The 15548-nt window shown below is 35.9% G+C and overlaps 1 protein-coding gene across 1 annotated transcript in view; it reads left to right on the top strand.

Annotated features, from left to right (window-relative positions):
* Positions 1-15548, top strand: part of CBLB (Cbl proto-oncogene B) — a 217454-nt gene that overhangs the window by 142340 nt on the left and 59566 nt on the right. The window contains exon 11 of the mRNA XM_080827029.1: positions 15322-15507. Coding sequence (XP_080683155.1) covers positions 15322-15507 — 186 coding nt within the window. The remainder of the gene's footprint in view (positions 1-15321; positions 15508-15548) is intronic.

Here is a 15548-nt window from a genome sequence, read left to right as displayed (position 1 = left end):
TATCTTTTCTATGAGCAAAGCTTTTTTACATACTTTATCCTCTGAATAACTTGCAGAGGTAAATATTCCTCTCATGTTTCAGATAAGGAAGTGAGGTGCAGACTACACATGCCACTTGGCTGTGTTAGTAGGTTGTAGAGACCAGAGTCTAACTTACATTTTCTGGATAACAATACAGTGATATATCCCAAACCACATGTGTCGTTCTCTATCATGCTGAGTCATGAAATGGTTTCTACTAAGTCAGAGTATAGGGTGTATGCTTGAGCAGTCCTCATACAATTAATTTTTAATACAATTAATTATTAATTTTAATTAATAGTGGTAATAAAATAGTAACATTGATGATTTCAGTGACAGGGCACTATTCTGGGTTCTTAAATTCTTAATCTCATTTGATTATTTCACCAATCCAATGAAGAAGCTAGTGTTACTGTCCTATTTTACTACGATTGAAACTGAGGAAGAAAGGGGTGAAATCGCTTGCCTAAGATCCCAGCAGTACTCTAGAGTGGAACCAATACTTTATTCCAGACCTTCTTAACTTCAAAACTCCAGTTGTGAGCCATCACCCAGTATGCCTCTTTTGCCCTCTTTGGATCATGTCACATACATTGTACTTGATAGAGTGTAACTACCTATCCTCTGAAGGTCTTTTCAGTTCTATAATATAATGTATATTATGAATAATGACTGACCCCTCCAACCCAATTTTAATCGGAATTTAAAAATAATTTGATCTGTTGATAAAAACATAAAACTCTAAAAATGTTTATGCCCTATAAAAATATTTATACCCACACCTACCTAATGGGTCACCAAAAACCCAAGCAAATTCACTTAAGACCTGCCAATTGATATATGATGACTATTAAAACTGTTTTCCGGTGTACTAGCCATATGTGGCTGATTTAAATGTAAATTTAAAATAATTAAAGTTTAATAAAATGTTCCTCAGTCCCCTTGAACATATTTTAAATGCTCAATAGCTGCTTGTGTCTAGTGGCTACCATATTGACCTGTACAGATAAAGACCGTTTTCTGTAGACATTATTGATATAATAAAAACATCTACTCTCCAATAGATAATTCTGTTGAGCAGAGCTTTCTTAGATCATCCCTGTAGGTTCTTATTGGAAGAAGCTAGGTCTTGATGCAAAAGACCTTTCCTTTTAATTTGATAACCTAATGGTCTTAGCTTGGCCTGGATATTTGACAGTGATCTAGGACTGGAATCAGCAAGCTACAGCCCATTATTCTTGGTTTGTTTTTATTGAGCTAAGAATGATTTTACATTTTATACAGCTATATATTTAAATGAGTTTATAAGTACCTACATAATTTCCTTGTTTTTGTTTGTTTGTTTGTTTGTTGCATCTTGACTTAGCTTGCAAAGCCCCAAATATTTACTATCTAGCCCCTTAAAAAAGATTGCAAGCCCCAGGTCTAGGACACAACAAGCATATAAAGAATGTTTCTTGAATGCATGGATAATAGGGAATGACAGAAAAGTCTTTAAGAAATATACAGCAGCTCAAGTAGTTCACCTGACCTAGGAGGTAATGTTTCCTAGCTAGAAAAAGGCATTTCACTTTTCTTTACTAAATGGATTTTCTTCTTTCAGTGATTGATGTCAGGGGAGGAGAGCGGGGTCTTAAGAGGAATTCTTTCAAGAACTCTATCCTTTAACAGCTTGTAGGGAACAGTAGCTGCCCTCCAGGAGTTTAGGGAAAGTTGCCGTCTTGGTCTATTTCCCACTGAATTATGTTGTAGCTCGAGCCCTGCTTCAGCATTCCAGAGGAGTGACTGGTGACATAAGGTGTGCAGCAGAATGTTTAGGGCGACCCTCGTGGTGTCCCCACCTCTTCTCACCCACTCACAAGACCGGGCATGTTTTGTTATCCCTGGCATAATGGGAAGCTTTCTGTCAAGGGAGCTGAGGTTTTTACACTGATCTTCTTTTTAGTTTACCAAGAGAACAATGGTGGTCTCAGACATTCATTGTTCCAGAAGTCCCCTTCAGTGGCTTAGTTGACAGTCCACAGTGTCATTTCATAAAGCGCCACTGCAGATTTCTCTCCTTTCTTCTGGCAGTTGTTAGATATTGGAGAAATTTAAACAACTCGTAATTATTTGTTTTTAAGTTGAAGAGTCGTATTTCAACTAAATGTCTTCATGTGCACTTATCTGCTTCTAGTCAATTAAACAGATTGTAAATTTTATATTTCATAAATCCCTGCCATTTAACTTTCAGTAAAATCTTAATTTTAGTGTAGATGCAAGCATCAGTTCTTTGTAATTGGGAAAAACATTGCTATGACATTATGTTCTCATAGCACTTTATATGTACTTCTGTCTCAGGAGTTACACGAGATTGTTTTGTTTTATTTAGAGGACCACCTTCGCCACTGGTCTGTTAATTCTTAAGGCTGGTGTCAGTGTCTTCTTTCTTTGTGTTTCCTGGTATGTCAGCACACACAGTAAATATTTATTAAATGGAATAGTAAATGGACCTGCATGCTCATATGTTCTTTGAAATGAGTGACCTGATCTTACACATCTTTCTTTATTCCAAACTGAAGGCTGAATGTAAATGTACAAAATATCAAATTATAGATTCTATTCAGTTCTAACAGCTGAGGTTATAACAAATACCACACTGTCATTTTGACACAATAGCTCTTCTACCTGAATCTTCTTCCTATCTGTTTTTTCATTCTGTTGTCTCATTCACTCATTCACTAACTCATTCATTCATGCGTTTTAAAAATATTTCATCCTCTCAACTCCCTGAATGACTGTAAGTCATTGTCCAGTGGAATGATTCAGTTTTCTTCTATCTGCTGTTTCAAATACCCATCTTTCTCCTGTTTATGAGCAGGGTGACAACTATATTATGAGCTAATTCTTGCCTGTCTTAAACATATTGCATTTTTTAAATTAGTAGTGCTTCTATCATAGCATGGAGGACTGAGCTGTTTGTATATTCCTGTTACCATGGTGATATCCTGTAGCTGGAGTTTATAAATAGTTGCATACTGAACATATAGAATATCTTTTATTATTTGTTTTATAAATATATTAATGCTAATCTTACAGAAGCAAACAGAATGGATAAATCTACACTACAGCATATGGGTTACCATCCTAGAAATAGTCTATTTTATGATTTTAACTAGAAGATGTTTTAGATTTTGCTTGAAATTGTACCACTGCCTGAGTTCTCAAGCTGTCAGAATTTCTAGGATAACTGGATCTGAGTGAGTCCTCAGATGAAGTCTAGGGTGTGATTGGTAAGATCACGTCCTTCTCTCTGACTTCAGTTAGATCAGAACAAAGAAAAGGTATCTATTGTCAGTCAAAGTTTTGTTTCATTTTGTCAAAGGTTTTAGGAATCTTAACAGTTCCTCAGCAATTATGTTGATAGAACATCTTTTTCACCAAATATGTAAAATTACAAACAAAATAAAGATTTGCATTCAAAATGAAAATGTTGACAGATTAAACATGCATATGAACTGAGATTAATTCCTTAGGTCTTAAGCATTACATTATCTTGAAGCCATATTTAAAATTTTAATGAATGGCCATTTGAAAAGAAATACAGGTGTAATCAGAGATCAAGGGAATTATTCTTTTATCTTTTTTATACATTCTCCTAAAGTTACCAGCATTGGTTAAAATACATGTTACTAATTAAAAACTTCATATATTACATAATTCTTGCTTTTCCCAATACTAATGTGTGAGGATAGGACCCATGGTATTCCTGATCCCGAGGAAAGAGTTCACGTGCACACATCAGTGTTTTCAGGGAAATGCTGCTGTTTTAATGTGACTTGGGTTCCGACCACAGAGCTCAGGTCCATGTGGGAGTAGTAAAGACAAAACTTGCAAGAAAAGTGAAATACAAAAATAACAATAGATATTCAAATATAGGGCATGGTTCTCAACCATAGGCAGATCTACCTCCTGAAGGTATTCAGAAATATGTGAGGACATTCTGATTTTCACAGTGACTGAGGGCTGGGAGAAACCTGTGGCATTTAGTGGCCTGAGATACAAGACCTCCAGCAAGCCATGGATCACTCCCACCCAGGAAGAATTATTCTGCTTATGTGCCAGCAGTCTTCACCTCCCCCACTGGGTGGTGTGGGTAGCCATGGGTGACACTAGACAATCCAAAGTCAACAGGTTCCTTTGCCACTTAACTACATTGTTTACTCATTTTCCTAGAGCCCTCCGTGCAAAATAGTAGCTTTTTTTTTTTTTTTTTTTTTTGGTATTTGTGTGGGATTAACCAAGGGAAAATCTGCCTTTGTCCAAGGGCTATATGATGTTATAGGTGACTGCAAAGATGTTACAGATTGCTTTAAAATAGTTTGAATAATGAGTAGTTTGGGAGAAGCAAGCACTTGAATTCATACCTGTAACTCTTTTGAGTCAGCCTCCTTGTGGTAGACTGGAGATGAGACACCGTGCCTTGCTCTCCTAGCCTTTGCCCTTCTTTTACTTCCCAGAGATTTACATAGTGCCTGACACACAGTATGCCACTGAGAAGGGGGGTTTTGTTTTGTTTTGTTTTATTTTGTTTTAACTGAATGATCAGTGGTGACACTGAAGAACAGTGCTCTTAAGGTCCCTGGAGCCCAGCAGACTGGGTTTATGTTCTACTTAATAATCTATGTGCCTTGCATTGGTTAGTTAACTCCCTGTGCCTCAGTGACCTTGTCTGTGAAACCCTACTGAGAGTAAATGAGTTAATACATGTAGAGCTGTTGGAACAGAGTTGGTACGTAATAAATGTTAAGTATTAGTTGTAATTAATATTATTTTGTAGATATTTAAGAGGAGATACTGCTGTGCTTCTGAGAATTAAATATCAGTATTTTTGAGATGTCTATGGAAAGTTTTTTTTTCTTTTAGATACTGTTAGCTATCGTCGTTTAGAAAGAACTGGACACCAAAACTGTGTTGGTTTGGCAAGCGGTTGGTTGTGTTTCTTTGCTATATAATATCTACATAGTTTTAATTTCATGACATGGCTACAGTCAAATAATTTATCATAAAAGCATCCTTTAGGTTTAAAACTCAAAGAAAATGCAAAGTTGCTAACATGTCAGCTGAAATCCTGTTTTAAACACTAAATAATTTAGATAAGCTTACAATAGTCTTGTTTTTCACATAGGCAAATTGAAATAATTGAGTAGTCTCTAAAGTACGGTGAAGAGCTATAGTAACTAAATAGTAATTGTTTGTTGTTCAAACCAGCTATACCTGGTATTTTGCGAACCAGTATGGGTTTCACATGAGGGCATTTTTCAGTGACTGAAGTTTATTCCTTTAATCCCCAGAATATTCTTGTTTCTCAGCCATTTTTATGGAAATGTTTCTGAATTATATGTCACCCTTCCTGACTTTTCAAAATTGGTTATGCGGCTGAGTGAATCAAAGGGCATAAGAAGCCACTGCAATCAGCCTGACGTACTTCTTAAAGCTGACATTTGCTATGAGATTTCAGGGGAGGTTTCTCGAAGAGAGGGGAGCCATACATTTAAATTAAAATCACATACAATATTTGGATCAGGATGTAAAAATCATATAGATGTTTAAAGTAAAATAAACACTTCAAAGAAATTTCAGGCTGTAGATGCTGGTCACAAGCAAGGGGATTAGGTCCTCCTAAGGTACTTCAGGGGGAAGGAGTGTAGCTCAGTGTAGTTAACAGTGTTTAACGTTTTAATGGAGCAGTATCTCTGGGGTTATTCCACTTGTGAGGCTGTCTGCCCTTCTTTAAAGTGCAATTTTATCCACCAGCTCCCTGTCAAACCTTAGGGAAGGCAACTCTTCGTCCACTCAGTAGCTCCTCAAGGTTAAGTTTCTAACCCTTTACCTGTTCTTCACTGCTTCTAATTTGGAATATCTGAAAATTTCTGGAAGTTGTTAGTGGAATGTAAATAGTAATAATAATTTAAAATATTGCACCTCATTTTATACACAAATATGCATATGCTTAGTGAGGTAACAAGGTGCCTTACATTATGTTCTTCTAGGAAAAATGCAGCAGAAATTTTCCCCCACTTTCGAGGACTTTGTTTAGGGCCGGGGGGAGGGGGGCTGGTTGTTTTTTTGTTTGTTTTGTTTCATTTCTGTATTTTAAGACTTTAAGAGTGGTTTTAGATTCACAGCAAAAGTGAGGGGAACGTACAGATTTCTCACATACCCCCACCCCCATCCCCATACATGTGTAGTAGCTTTCCCCATTATCAACTTTCCCCATCAGAGGGGCACGTTTGTTACAACTGATGAACCTACATTGATACATGATTACCACCCAGACTCCATGGTTTCCATTAGGATTCGCTTTTGGCTCTGGGTTTGGAGAAATGTATGACACGTAGTCACTAAAATAGTATCATGCAGAGTATTTTCACTGCCCTAAAAATCCTCTGTGCTCCACGTTTTCTAGAATGTCATATAGTTGGAATCATATACTACGTACCTTCTCAGACTGTTTTCTTTCCTGGCGTGATATGCACTTAGAGTAGGTTTAGTTTTCTAAAACCACCAAAGTGTCTTCCAAAGTGGCTGTATCATTTTTATATTCACACCAGCAATGAATAGGAGTTCCTGCTGCTCCACATCCTCTCCAGCATTTAGTGTTGTCAGTGTTCTTCATTTGGGTCGTGGAAGAAGTGTATAGTGGTATCTCATTGTTTTAATTTACATTTCCCTGATGGTATATGATGAGGAGCAGGATCTTTTCATATCTGTTTATTTGGCATCAGTATATCTTTGGCAAGTATCTGTGAGGGTATTTGGCCCATTTTTAATTCAGTCATTTTCTTATTGTTGGGTTTTAACAGTTTTTTTGTGTATTTGGGATAACAGTCCTTTACAGACGTGTCTTTTCCACATATTGTAGCTTGTCTCTTTTTATTCTCTCTTTTTTTTTTTTTTTTTGGTTTTTTATTCTCTTGATGGTTTCTTTTACATAGCAGAAATTTTAAATTTTAGTGATGTCTAACTTAACCACTTATTTCTCTCATGGATCATGCCTTTGGTGTTGTATCCAAAAAGTGATCACCAAACCCAAGGTCGTCTTTATTTCTCCTATTTATCTTCTAGGAGTTTTATTAACTATTGTGAAGGTATAAAGTCTGTGTCCCCCCCCAAAAAAAAATTTTTTTTTTTTTTGCGTGTGTCTGTCCACTTGATTCAGCACCATTTGTTGAAAAGACTGTCTGCTTCACTGTATTACCTTTGCTCTTTTATCATAGATTAGTTGACTCTTTTTATATGGGTCTGTTTCTGGACTCTTCATCATGGTTCTTTGAAATATTTGGCTATCCTTTTGACAATTCTACAGAGCCTTGATTACTGTAGCCTTATAGTAGATGTTGAGGTCAGGTAGTGTCAATCCTCCAACTTCATTCTTCAATATCATGTTGGTTTATTTGTGGTCTTTTGTCTTGGTACAAACTTTTGAAGTTTGATGATGCAAACAAAATAACTTGCCAGGATTTTGATTGGAATTGCATTGAATCTGTAAATCAAATTGGGAGGACTTTTTTACTCTCAGTTTCTCCCTGAATTCCTACATATTAAAGCTTCTGGAAGTGGGACTGTGGATAAGCAGGGCATGATTCTATTGCTTTTACATCACATTCCTCATGTAAGTTTTTTATTATCTAAAAACAGTGGTACAGGTATTCCAGAATAGATAACATAAGTCATACTTGCATATGGATCAGTGCATGTGTGTGTGATAAATATTTTTGTAATGGATACCCTCAGGAAAATATTCAGTATAGGCTGTTCTTTAAAAGACTCTAGGTTTTATGTTCACAAATTAACATGAGAAAAGAATCAAGAGGATAGTTGGCAGCAAGGAAACTACACTTAAAATGTTATATTTTAATGATAAAAGTTTTCTTAGTGTCCTTCATTAGTTTTTCTGCATTTAGAGAAAAATGTTGACCTTCTAAGGGTCCTTCTCATCATCCTTATAATATGTGGATCTACCTTGTTCAGATATGAAAATTCATTAAGTAAAAATCTTGTTAGTAATATTATAAAATTGACTTTGATTATCTCTGGGATTGTCAGTACTCTCATCTTATTAGTAATTGGAGAGGTTTTCTCTTGTCCTATTTTTAATAATAGCCTGGCTGGGCTTGAGGTTTCTTACCAAATGTTTTGCCATTTCCATAATAATGGATCTTATTAAAGGTTTTATAAAGTTGCTTTTTAAAAAGGTATGGATAAAATGAAGAGTGACTAAAATAGAATGAATCCCCGATTATTATTGGTAATTGCTGAGCGTGCTGAGATGGGCTTTTGACTACTTTACTTCTTGGGCCTTTTCTCTCAGGATTTTCTGTTAAAATTGCAAATTTGGATTTCCCTATTCACTATGGTGGTTATTAGCATCCTTATTCTGAGTGCTAAAGAATTCTGTAAAGTTTGTCAGAGAAATAAAGAATAGTATTTATTCATTTCAGGAAGCAAAGGGCTAGGAAGAATTGGTAAGTATATAGACATAAAAGAATCAGATGTGGTCTTTAAATTTCTAGAGCACCAGGACTCCAATTTGTTAAAGACATACTCATCACTACCAGTATTTAAGAACTTAGGAGAAATTGTTAGACGAATATGCTGGTATGATGGTAATACAGGCAGGAGTTAAGGTACTCGGCTTTTGCATTTTGAAAGGAGCCGAAATGAAAAAAGATAATTTATTCTAAAGTTCTGAAAGCAAGTGTAATAGTAGAAAAAAGTGAGAATTACCCAAAATCAGGATAAGGGATGGAATTATAAAAATCAACCATTCTGTAATGTGCAAGTGTGGTTCCATCTTCCCAACTCTTGTAGTTGCATTTATGTGAATGGTTGTTTTATATGGTGCAATAAATTCTGTACAGTTAATTCTATGTCCGTACCCTCTTCCTTTTCTTAACTAATTTTTCCATAGCTTTCCATTTCTTTATCCTAACTTAATAGAATAGGCAGATAAAGATGGAGTGACCAAGGAAGGACTCCATTTAAGGAAGTGGCAGAATGGACAAGATCTTTTAAAGTATCCCTTGATTACTGTGCCTTCTTATTACACTAATTAGATTTTATTTATTCATTAGGAGATTAAAACCAGAAGAACAGAGGTAAAGTCTCTACAATAAGATAATGAAGAAAATAAATTAAACCAGGGAAAAAGCATTTACAACAATTATAACATCAATCGAGGTTCACTATCCTAATAAATAAAGAACTCATTCCAATGAGGGGTACCTAAAATAATATAGATAATGAGACAAAGAACATACAAAGCCAGTAAGCTAAAGAAGAACTGCACAGGGCAAAAAAAAAAAAAAAAAAAAAATTGCGTTATTTCTAACTATTAAAGCAGTTCATATGCCACTGAAATGCCAGTCAACTATCGAAGTAAACAAATTCAAAACTAAAAATACTTTATGCTTTTGAGGTTTGTGCAGTCGTAACCATCACACATAACTGGTAGAAGAATAAATTGTTTTTAACATCTGGACAGCAAAGGGTCTTATGCATATTCATAAACTTTTACCTAGTTTATTTATGAGCCTATTATCCTATGCTCGAAACATTCTGTGATTCTGCCCTTAAAAATTAAAATGCATGTCAACTATAGTCAAATAAAAATTATTTTTTAATTAAATGAAGTCAAAGTCTCAACAAAAAAATTAAAATGTGTATGACCAAAGACTTCATGTTATCAGTTGATAATAGAAGAAAATTGAGAATAACCCAAGTTATTCATGGCAGGAAATAATTATGTAAATGTTGGTATATCCATATAATTCATCCTTTAAAATTACATTCATGAAGAATGTTTAATGGCAGCTAGAATTCTTTTGCTATAATACTGTTAGCCAATATAGTGTACATTAAAAATGTGTATGTGTGATTAAGAAAGATCACCATTGGCTACATGTCCTCAAAACCTCTTTATATTTTCCTATAATTCCAAATCTTATGCAGTGAATTATGTTCTTTAAAATGAGAGAAAAAAAGTGGAATGGTAAAAATGTAGTTGTGAAGACAAAGGAGATGAGCACCAAAATCAATACAACTTATTATGGTGAACAGTTTAACAACACCCATACCCCTCAACCTGTTAACCTCCTCTTTACTACTTCTGCTCTTATTATTTATTTCTATATTTAAGATGCTTTCCAGATCAAGATGAAAAAAATAAAAATGCTTGTTAAATTCTAGAAGTCTGTGTTAATGATCAGAATTCATAACAGCAAATAATCCAAGTGACATTTTTGACTTTTGAATGCATTGTAAGACTTTAGTCTAATTATTTAGGTATTTAGGTATTTGTTTAGGCCTGAGAGTGAGAGGAATTTTTCTACGACAAAATAAGAAATAAGGATGGGAACCTTTTGTTTAAAGATATCTCTAATAGAATTGTCTTTTGGTAGTGAAGTTGAGCAAACTTTGACTGGAACTTTGGAGATGGTATTTTATCAGTTCTATATCAAAAGAGTCAACACTCCTAATTATATCATCCAAATAAAAATCAAATGTTTTGTAGCAGCTTTTATTTCATATTTCATTTAATTTTATTAGCCCATAAGGCCTCCATGAAATGGATTAACCTTTTTGAAATCCACAGGTGAATATTAACATGGGGGTGATTTGTGCAAGACTACATGGCATTTTAAAGTTCCAGCTGCAATTCAAACATTACAAATGGAAAATATACGTGGAGGAAGTCAGATTACATGTCTAATTTTATGGTCATTGTTTTTTATAATCAGTTGGCTTTAGGACTTCAGTTTGACAGTTAGCCACACTTGAAATTCACATATTCCAATCAAGTGTATCCCTAGCCGCAAAAATACCTCACTGTTACTATTCAGCATTAAATAAACGTTTTCCTACTCTTCTACTCAAGGAGTTCTATGTACATGTGCTAAATCTGCATTTCTATACAGAATGGAGATGGTAGTGATTGTGAGGACTGTTGACACATCAGTAAGAGGTGTGTACGTTAGCACAGTTCAGTCTTAGAATTGAAGCCCAAGCCAGAGAATAAGTTCCAGGCTTGTTGTTTGTTGTTGCTGTTTTCCCCCACAACTCCCTTTATCACACCTCAGAAGTAGAGAAGAGTAAATGGCCCGAGTCATCTTGGGATGGGGATTAGACCTGTGGGAGAAGACACAGGAGCAAGAGCTGAGGGAAAGGTCTGACTGTAGAATCTATCTGGAAAAGAATACAAATCGGCTGACTGAAGGTGATTGGCCACATGCCTGTGTCACACCTCAGCCTCAGAGGCATTTGTCCTTCCTACCTACAAGGGGAAATTCTGATGCTGTGGAATCACAGTCCTTTAAAAGACCGTTAAATATTCAAATATTGTGTACTGACAGAGGTATAGTTTAAAGGAGAAATAATTTTAGATCCACATTAAATCAATCTATTTGATTCTCTTTATTTTCAGAAGGGAAAATAGGGCCAACTTTCCATTCTCATTGAGTTGATAAGTTTTGATGTCATAAATTTTTAATGTCTCATCGATGAATTTAATTATGAGCTGGGGTGTGAAGCATTGTGTTTGGTGTCTTTTCTCCTTAGACTATCAAATATGAAGGAAAATGGTGATTATCCAAATAAATTAAAAGTGGCCATTTATGTAACCATCTACTAAAACTGCCTACTAAGAATGTTTACAGATGTTCATAGTTAGCATTGAATTTTGCCAACAATAAAAGTTAATGCAGAGTTTCAGTACTCTTTTTTTTTTTTTTAAGATTTTATTTATTTATTTGACAGAGAGAAACACAGCGAGAGAGGGAACACAAACAGTGGGAGTGGGAGAGGGAGAAGCAGTCTTCCCACTGAGCAGAGAGCCAGATGCAGGGCTCCATCCCAGGATGCTGGGATCACGACCTGAGCCGAAAGCAAAACTTAACAACTGAGCCACCTAGGCACCCCACAGTACTCTTAATTACAGAATTGTTCATAGAGCAAAAGGTTCAGCAAATAATAATGCATTATTAATCTAAAAAGCATTGTTAAATTATCTACTCTTAGGTGGGGATTTTACTATAATTCAGGAGAACTCAGGAAAATAAATATATTAGGGTAAATTTAGTCCACATAATCAATAATGATGAAATGTTCTTTTTTTCTTCACTTACAAATATATCTTCCATAAAATCCTTTTAAGTCAACTTACAGAGATTGTAATGCTTCAAAATGAATTAGTTTTTCAGGAGGATGCTATATAATCACCTTGAGACTGGAGTACGAATTGTGCTTAAGCAAGGTCTGCTTCTAGTTATATTCACGAAGCTGTTGAGAGTGTGCTTTTTGGGAGGTATCTAGAAGTTCAAGGTTATTGCTGCACCACACACATGGGTTTGGATGTCTCTTCTGAGGATTTTCAGTATATCCTGTATTTTCAGTATATCCTTTCAATAACTAATAGTTCATTCATTTCACATCAAATCCAACTCTTTATTTAAACATATTAGGAATTTTGTAACTTTAAATATTAATAGTTAAAGCAAAAGTCAAGGTCTAATAGTGATGGTGGGCTGTCAGCTATGTCAGAATTCTCTTTTTCAGGTAATGAAGGAAGCAGGAAGAGAGTTGTGGAAGAAAAGTGCTCAGAGGGCCAGAGGTTTTATTCAGCAGTCTGCTTTGTGTGCACCTAGCCCTGAAAACTTTCTCTGCTAACAACTGAATGGATAAAGTGCTATATATTCACACACACACACACACACAACTGAATGGATAAAGTGCTCTATATTGACACACACACACAGTGTTAAAAATGCTTTGTTGATCTTTGTTGATCTGTGTGTGTGTGTGTGTGTGTGTGTAGTTTGGAATAGCAACTACAACTATGTGGATAGTTTTGCTTCTTGAGTCTGTTTTGTAAAGCACAATAACCAGATCAAAGATCAACAAAGCATTTTTATCAGGTGATATTTTGCTAATTCTCAGAGAATGTTATTTATCCTAAGGGGAATGGTGGAGAATTAGAGATTCTGAGACATCTCCTGATCTAAAGTACCATGATACTGTGACGCACATAGTTTATATCAGGATCTCTTTCTCTTATGTGTGTGATCGTTTTTATTCCAGCAGGTTCAGATTCCTGGCCACGTGAGGCTCCGTGTCTTTTTGGGTAGAATCGTTATTCAATTACAAATCACTGGCTCTGTCAAAATCAGTTTGTTATGACTACAGAGTTTTTACTTTTTCTCTTCTAATTTAATAACAACTGAGTTTGGTTTTTTGGCTTATTTATTTGTTTTTGCCTTATCACAGGGTGAGAAATATAAAAAAGAATCATGGAAGTACTAAAGAGAAGAAAAGGTTCTTAAAATTGTCATGTGAAATTATGGGTAAATTTGTTGACCTGTTTATTAGTTGGCACCCTTGAAACCTTGAAACAGAGGAATTGGCAGTTTAGCAATGTCATGACAACATTCAGGCATATCTGAGGTATAGTCTAGATGATTTTGTGTAGCCACTCAAATTTATTTTTAAGAAGCCTCAGGGTGGGGCGCCTGGGTGGCTCAGTGGGTTAAAGCCTCTGCCTTCGGCTCAGGTCATGATCCCAGGGTCCTGGGATCGAGCCCCGCATCAGGCTCTCTGCTCAGCAGGGAGCCTGCTTCCCTTCCTCTCTCTCTTTGCCTGCCTCTCTGCCTACTTGTGATTTCTGTCAAATAAATAAAAAATTAAAAAAAAAAAAAGAAGCCTCAGGGTGCCTCGTGGCTCAGTCTGTTAAGCATCTGTCTCTTGGTTTCCGCTCAGGTCATGATCTCATGGATCCTGAGATGGAGCCCTATGTTGACCTCCCTGCTCAGCAGGGAGTCGGTTTGAAGTTTCTCTCCCTGTGCCTTGCCCCCTCCCAATAGATAAACAAATCTGTTAAAAAAAAAAAAAAGCCTTTACAGTAGGGACCATATCCCCACTCCTTAAGTGTGGTCTGAATTCCTTGCAGAGAGTATAGAATGGATGGGGAAGAAAAAAAGAGTGACTTGACAGGGAAGAAACCTTGACAAATAGTACCTTAGCCATGTAATCAAAATCAGCATCAACAATGTTGAATCTTATTGGTGGTGTGTCCCTTGATATGATGTGGTTAATATATTACTTCGCTTTCGTCTTCCTTCCCAAGCCCCATAGCCCTAGTCTAATCTTGAGAAAAACACCAAACAAACCCCAATTTTAGTTAATTAGAAAAAACTTTACACAACGTAGCTAAGTGTGGTATGAACACAAATCTATCATCCCCTCTCAGATAAAGACAGAATGGCCAAATCTTTGTCACTGTTGCTACAGCTCAAATTAAATCGTCAGTTGTTGACATTGGCTGCTCTTAAAAAGGTGAGTAATGTTAGGAGAAAAATGGTTAACAACAAGCCTAACACTAAAAATACTAGCATTAGGAAACAGATGACTTTCAAAGCATAGTAGGTATAAAAATAAAACCTAGATCTCCAAAGAGCTAGTAACTTAGCCTTGAAAAGGAAACTGCCTGATATTTCATAGCAAATATTGTTTACTTTGGTAAGGCTATTTGATTAATTGGTATGGTTTTTGTATGAAATCACAATCAGGTTGTGTCACATTAAAAGAAAAATTCCAAAATGAAAGAAGGTTACATATGTACAAATCAAAGAACTTGTTCCTGGCTTTTTGATGCCATTTTATCTAGAAGACAAAGGAGAAAACCTTTAGTAACAAAGAAAAACATTTCACTTGAGGATTTCTTTCCATGTGAAGTCCTGGGAGAAAACAACTGGGCTGTTTTTATTTTACATACACATTTTTATTTTTTAGACCCTGCCTGATTTAATTGGTTTGTAGGAAAGTAGGCCATGCAGTGGATACTTTGTATGGAGAGAAATGATTTCTAAGTTCTAGAATATACTATACATCAAAGATTTAAGAAAATTCTATAGTACAGAAACCAAGAGCAATGTGCATTACTGCATTGTGTATTTCTGGCTTCCTTATAAACTGTGGATGGTTTTTTGCAGGAAATGTTTCCATTTGATTGTTGTTAAACTATGGTTTTACTCTTCTTTTTTCCTAGGCCTTGTCTGCAGTATGTAAGAGAAATTTACCCATTTATTCTTTACATAATACTGCCCTTGAGGGACAGTGTGAGCGCTTTCCATCTATTAATCAGAGTAAACGGAGTTTAACAGATGTTCAATGGCAGACACCTTCTCAAACCAAATGTCTTCCTTAAGAACTGAAAGGCATACACTTTACACATCAAATCAACGTCATCTTTCTCCTTCTCTGTTCTAGTGCACTGACAGGCAAAATTCCCCAGTCACATCGCCAGGATCCTCTCCCCTTGCACAGAAAAGAAAGCCACATCCAGACCCTCTCCAGATCCCTCATCTAAGCCTGCCACCAGTGCCTCCTCGCCTGGATCTAATCCAGAAAGGCATAGTTCGGTCTCCCTGTGGCAGCCCAACTGGTTCACCAAAGGTAAACAGATTTTATTAGAAACACTGGTAATTTAAGTGACA

This window comes from Martes martes, assembly GCF_963455335.1.
Source record: "Martes martes genome assembly, chromosome: 1".
In the NCBI taxonomy this organism is placed as follows: Eukaryota; Metazoa; Chordata; class Mammalia; order Carnivora; family Mustelidae; genus Martes; species Martes martes.
Note: the sequence above shows the minus strand (reverse complement) of the source record. Positions and strands in the feature narration are given on the sequence as shown.